The sequence below is a fragment of the Nannobrachium achirus genome (assembly GCF_963921795.1).
Source record: "Nannobrachium achirus genome assembly, chromosome: 5".
NCBI lineage: Eukaryota > Metazoa > Chordata > Actinopteri > Myctophiformes > Myctophidae > Nannobrachium > Nannobrachium achirus.
Genome location: NC_137814.1, coordinates 58,559,326 through 58,566,149, shown reverse-complemented (window position 1 = coordinate 58,566,149; position 6,824 = coordinate 58,559,326). Strand labels below are relative to the sequence as shown.

Sequence of the window (6,824 nt, the reverse complement as noted above, 5' to 3'; positions counted from 1 at the left end):
ATGGAAATGACGTCATCGCCAGAAACCGGAAATCGATGGCTCTGAGTGTTAATGTACTTTTAACAGTTTAGCCAAAGGCTTAAAAACAGTCAAGATGACCCACACAACCAACCTGGTGTGAAGCGTCAGCGCCACCGTGCCCCTCTAAAGTGCACAACACTATGGTCACAACCAAGTGCTCTCAATAGCACTAACTTAGTTAACAAGCTCCGTCGTTGATCTATCTATAACACTCAGTTGGAACACAGAATTCAATCAAACACAGGTATAATGTATGTCAAAGAGTCTAACCTGGTTCTCCTGGCATCGCCTGGACCCCTGGTTCAGCACTGGATCCCTCGCTCTCGTGACGGCGTCCTCCTTGTTCGGCGATGTCCTCCGTCTGGCCAGCTCTGGTCTCAGCTAAGATCTCACAGCGGTAGCGAAGAAACTTTTTAACATCAAAGACCCCCAAATCGATACATGTTCGAGATTTATGCAAAAAGAAAGAAAGAAAGGAAATCTAAATGATGAAAAGATTCCCAAACGGTTTAGATATTTTTGAATAGCAAACGTTTGAAAGGATAATGTGGTTGAAATGATTGTGATGCTATCTGGGACCCCTGGAACCCCCTCAAGGACCCCTACGGTTCCCCGGACCCCACTTTGAAAACCAATGGTGTTGTGAATGGTGCGGAATTAACACTTATTTTTGGATTGATGGGACATCTTGCCTAATAAGAACTGACATTGTTTAACAGAAATGCCCAGAAAGTGTAAACTCTTTCATATTATGATTCCTCATTTACATGATCTATTAAATATTGTGTATGAATTGTGTATGGACCACAAGTCCTACACAAAGACATTGTAGCTACTTGTTCAACTCAGCTGATGTAATGCAATACAAGCATATTTATACTTTATAAATAAATACTTTAATGTTACCCTGAACATAATGAACAAAGTATGAGATTGTATTTTGTGTTGAGGCATAACTTGACTATATGAAATCTTGTGTAATGTTCACGTAGTGAAATAAATTTGTTGATAACTCTGTCCAGTAAAATGCTGAAATAAAACAATTGAAACTTTACATTCCATGTTAAATGACAAGTTAACAGAAAACCATATTGGATTACTTTTGCACTGTCAATAGCGCAGTTGTTTCGTCATAGTTCCAATTCAAATGTAGCCAGCATGTTGTTGACCCTTGCTGAACGGATAACAAGGTATCCATGACATCTTAAATTGCACACTTCTGTTACAGGAGGATCTTAACAATATTTGTCCTATTGGGTTTGGCATTTTAATTCATATTTTATAGTCCTACATAGTCCATGATGCTGGTGTGTATTACTGACTAGACCCACTGTGGCATACACACGTACTGTATGCTTCTACATGCTTTTGACTACATTGTTGATTTGATTCTGTATGGTCAATGTTTGATGACCGTGTACATAGTGATGGAGAAGGTACCGGTATACTGTAGGGCCTGTTCCATCCTTCGAGACTGCATTTTGATGTACTTTTGTATTCTCTTCACTACTTGTAATTGGTGAATTCCCCCCTGGGATCAATAAAGGGAATCTCAAATCTCCCGCTGATTTGAAGAAGTTGTGTACCGTCACTACAGTGTTGTGGTGCAAACTAGCAAGAATACCCTGCCTAGATTCTAGTGGGTGCAAGCACCCCTTGAAGAGGAACTGTCTAAAGTACATTTTGGTCCTGTGTTTGCTGCAACTAGAAGTTGCTATTGAAACTTGTCGGATGGACTGCACTAATTCCCACCTCTTGCTGCACCCGTGGCTTCAGGAGAGACGGGTACTCGATCCTTTTTTGGACATGCATGGTAGTGTCACTGATGTTCATCTTGGTGTGCAAAAATACACAAGGACAAATGAAAATTGCACATGTTCATGTATTTTAAAAAGAATGGCACATGTTCATGTATTAAAAACAATTCATTCAAATAGAACTGCGAGAAACGTCACCAGAAACTGTACATTCTACTGCACAATTACGCCCTTATCCTGTTTCACCATGGATGAAATGAATGCCTGATAACTCTTTGTTTGACACTGTAATCCGAGTGTCATAAGGAAGTATGTAGGGCTGTCACGATATGACATGTTACATGACGATTAATTGTCACTCAAATAATTGCGATTAATGATTTAATTGTGTTTTTGTCATTGATAATTACATTTCTGTTCGGCTTTTAGGCTTTGAAGTTGCACATGGCAGATATGACACAAAACCTAAACGTACAAAGAAATTACTGACATATTTGACAACTTTCTACTTAAAAAATAATAGAGCTATAATAGAGCTATAATAGAGCTCACAACGCGTCGCGATGCGACACGTTGTGAGCTTGTAGATCTGCTATTTCCACTATTTCTGAAAATGTTTGTAAATGTATGTATTTTTCAACATTCACGATTATTATTTGCGATTATGTCAAATAATTGCGATTAGACGATTATGTAATAATTGTGACAGCCCTAGAAGTATGCATAACTTGAATTCCGTAAAAGATAAGCCGCTCCAACCTCTTCACGGAACATCATGTGCACGGAGTCTGAAATAATGATCTTAAAGCGGGTGTAAACAACAGTACAAAAACACTTTATTGGGCTTTTACTGCAAAATAATTGTCATACTAAGATAACAGATGTATAGCTTGTATGCTATTGTAAATTATATAATCATAGCAATCATGTATCACAAAGTATGTTATGACACATTAATATCACAACAGACAAATCTCAAATGTAACAGCTCTTAACACTGTATCTAGACCAATTATGATCAAATGCTAAGTTAATAGTTAAAAGGGCTCAGGTTTTCCAAACAATATACCGGTATGGACTGCTGGATGTGGACATTTATTCTTAAGGCGGGACAAGGTCATGTTGATTGGTAGGCTGAGGTCTAATCTGCCTCCATTGATCCTTGACCGCTGCTGAGGTCTGAAGGAAAGCCATTGGTGGTCAGACAGTGGTATGGTGAACCTGTGTCCATAACGGGGGTCATACTGATCACCTCCGTAACCATCTCCCTGGACGGCGGCGTCATCAGCACTTCAAACTCCACTTCAAAGCTCGCTGTGGCCTCGCCCGACACACGGACGATCAGCACCTCGTAGTCCAAGAACCGGACCAGGGCTTTGTCCGGGAGATCCTTCCTCTCCAGGTAGCCCAACACGGACCCGTCGACGTACACCCGTCCCTTCTGGCTCAGGTTCTGGAGGGAGAAGCGCATCTCGGCGCCGTCGTTCGGTCTGCGGTAAGCCTGGAAGGCCAGCTGTTTTCGGGACACCCGGTTGTCGTCCAGGGCGAAGGTGCACGCCTGCCCGTCGCGGCCGATCCTCAGCGGGTCTTCAGCCGGGTGCTTCTGTCTGCTGCCCACCGGGAGGAGGCGGTACAGCTCTCTGGAGCTCTGCTGGGGGTGGTGCAGCTTGATTTGCAGGCAAGTCGGGAGATATTTTTCGGTGTCCATTGTCTGAGATGCCACCCTTCGTGTGACTGTGAGCAAAAAAGGAAGGGGGAAAAAGAAAAGAAAATATAGGTCTATACTTGTGACACTGTCGGGAATAAGTAATAGCTAACAAATGCATATTAACAAAAACTGGTAGGCCTACAAAAGACATGGCCAATCCGTGCCCCCCCAGACCCTTTTAATGTGCTTTTTACTGTACTTTTTGCATAGTAACGTTTTATTTGTCTGTCATAGTGTTGTATGAATTGAGTTCAAAAGGACCCCAATGCAAACAAGCTTTATACTTTTAGTTGACCTTCAGTGGACGTAGGCTACTGTCCTGTACCTTTTCCTACTTCTAACAAAGTCTTCAACCAATCAATCAATCATATATTTTACAAAATAAGTTATTAGGCATTATATGCCCGTTTGAAAATAAATTACCTTATAAAGTTGCTCAGATGACGCTGCCCATGTTTAATCCACCAGCCAAACCGGCCCAAAATACACAATAAGTCAAAAACCACGGATCAGAGCAAAGTAGCCTATGTGAAAGTAACAGAGTGGAGGACTGTTGTCAACCGTCACTGTTAGGAAAGGAAACTATGCTCTTTCATAATCAGAGATCACAAGACAGGAGAGAGTTGGGGAGGGGCAGTGGTGGGAAAAGTAGACTAAGACTACTAGTAGACTACTCACTCCATTTTTTCGGCACCTCCGCAAGGTCCACCACTGGCCCCCACCGTTGCGCTTAGATTCATTGGGAAACGCCAGGTCGCGCTTATCAACACTGCTATCACTACTGCAACGTAGAACTGTACACAACTAAAAGTAGGCCTATACTCATTATGCAGAATGTCCCATTTCACAAGTTCAATTGTATAATATTTTTTTGAAAATGGCAGATCTCGAGCTTGTAGATCGGCTATTTTCAAATGGCGGTGGTCAAAAAATGTATGTTTTGTAACAATAATCAAAATCTGCAAAGTAACTAACATTGTCAAATAGGCCTAATGTTGTGGTGCAGTTTTGCCACTTTCACTGAGTGGAGTAGAAGTGAACATAGGCTACCGAAATTGGAAATACTCCACTATATACTATGCAAACAAAATGCCCCATGTCACTGCTTCAAGTTGTTATGATTCGTTTTAACCTCTCAACAGGGACTTACAATGTTACACTTCTCTCTGTTGATCAGTGCACTTTAAAACTTTCGGACGAGGCTTGCTTAACGAGTTGTAATAGACTACAGCTGGTAAGACAAAAAGACTTCAATTCTTAATCCAGCGATGCGAGTGGATTAAACTACTCATGATCACAAAGTCGTGTTTGGAAGCTGTTTTTAATACAATAAGGACTTATTTATTTGGGGACATGAGGATATATCATGTAGGTAAGAGGAAAGCAGAGTGGACTGTTCAGTGCTGTTGTCTGTTTGGCGAAAAAAATAATTCCTGGGAACTCAGATTAGTTGCTTGCTGCTGCTGCTGTGATGAGCGGGGCTCTGCATGTGTGTGCCTGTGTGTGTGTGTGCGTCGTGCCTATTAGATGCGCGTCAGATACCGGTATGCTCCGTTACTTAACAAGGCAGCTCTCTTGCTAACGTGAATGCGCTCCTCATATGGATATAATACATTTCTTCCTTTGCATTGTAGTGACTCGACTCGAGTGGGCTCGGTGGGGGGCGAGTCCCGGGTCTTTTACTCAGAGACCGAGTCGAGTCCAAGTCAAATTAAGGGCGAGACCGAGACGAGACCGAGTCAATGAAAATTTGGACTCGAGTCCTGACTCGAGACGAGTCATTGACTTGAGTACTACAACACTACTACTAATAATAATAGATTGCATTTTTATATCGCTTTTCTAAACAAGTTGCGAACTCAAAGCGCTTTACAATGGTCCATTCATTCATACATTGGGAGGTGATGCAGCGAACAGTCAACGCCAGCGTTCTCACTTCCCACATACAGCGGTCTGAATTAACCTGTTGCAGGTCAATGCAGTTTGGGGATTCTGCAGTTGCAACTTGTTGCCTTGCTAATCACTGATGTGGACTGAGCTTCAGGATTGATGGGGAGTCTATCTACTGTATGTAGGATCAACTGGCATACCCTTTCAAGTTAGGAGGATAATGGAGATTCATCATTATATGAACGATTTTGAGGTCTGAGAACATCATCATGAATCATCTTTCTGTGCATTGACTAGAGAAGTAAGCGTTAGAAAATCACATTAAACAGCTGTCTCAGTTTCACACCACGCCATAGCAGAAGTAATATAACTAATATTACAACACTAGGAGTGTTTACATGGTCTGGGGAAATGTGCCCATGTTTAACTTCTCCTGACCTACAAGGCCTGTAAGTAAATTACCTTCGGTTGGAGACCCAGTAAGTGAAAACTCCTTCACTAGATCATTCCTGTTGAGGTCCTTCAGGATGTTCATCAAGATCTCCCGAGCTGTCTCAGGGTCAGGGTAGGTCTCCTTGAACTTAACACTGGTGTTAACCAGGTCAGCTTTCTCCAGTTGGCTCCAGGGGATGGTGTTATATTTGCAGAGAAACCACTTGAACAATCTGAAGTCCTCCTCTCCCAGCTCCAGCAAGATTTTGACAATGGGGACATCTTGAGACGTTGCCATGATCGATACCTGGTCCGAACAGAGAAGAACCAATATTCTATGATAACATGGATGACAACTGACGTAGAAATCCTACTTAATTTATAGACTCCATAGCAGAATTGAAACTCTCAAAAGATCAGCAAAACCTTGACTCAGAAACGATGTTAAAAGATAATAGAAAACATTTATTTACAGCGCTGTAACAGTCACACAACATACACATACATCCTTCACCAACGACAGACAAGACAAGACTGACTCGCCCTCCCTCTAACAGTTCATTATTTCCTCCGCTAAAACAAAAACATCTCTTCCTTCTCTCTTTCCCTAGTTCATTAAAACGCCAAACACCTTATCTCTTCCCACAGTCATAAAACAAAGGGCCACTGAGTGGCTGCCAGCTGTGACCTTCCATGCTACACTCCCTACATTCTGACCTTAACTGCAAATAATGGTGTTTACCTTCAAGTTCTCAGAACTGATGTATTCACTACAAACAATATATAAACCCTATAAACATAATAATATAATTTCACCTCATCATTCCTCCCTTTGATTAAATTTCACACATTTAATCACAAAACTAAAATAGGGAAGCAAAACATAACTACCATATATCGCGGCATGACCGAAGTGCCATATCAATATTCAACATAGATGATAAAAAGACATGAAACTTTAACCCTTAGCAAGACAGGATCCATAATTCCTTAGAATCATGACATTGCATACAGCA

At 41.6% G+C, this 6,824-nt stretch overlaps 1 protein-coding gene across 1 annotated transcript; it reads right to left on the bottom strand.

Moving 5' to 3' along the window:
* Positions 1-2,919: 2,919 nt before the first annotated feature.
* LOC308285214 (TRAF-interacting protein with FHA domain-containing protein A-like) lies at positions 2,920-6,106 on the bottom strand (the record flags this gene model as incomplete). The annotated part of the gene is made up of 2 exons (XM_080725932.1): positions 2,920-3,512; positions 5,839-6,106. 2 exons carry the CDS (start codon positions 6,104-6,106, stop codon positions 2,920-2,922), a joined length of 861 nt encoding a protein of 286 aa, XP_080582058.1.
* Positions 6,107-6,824: the final 718 nt, after the last annotated feature.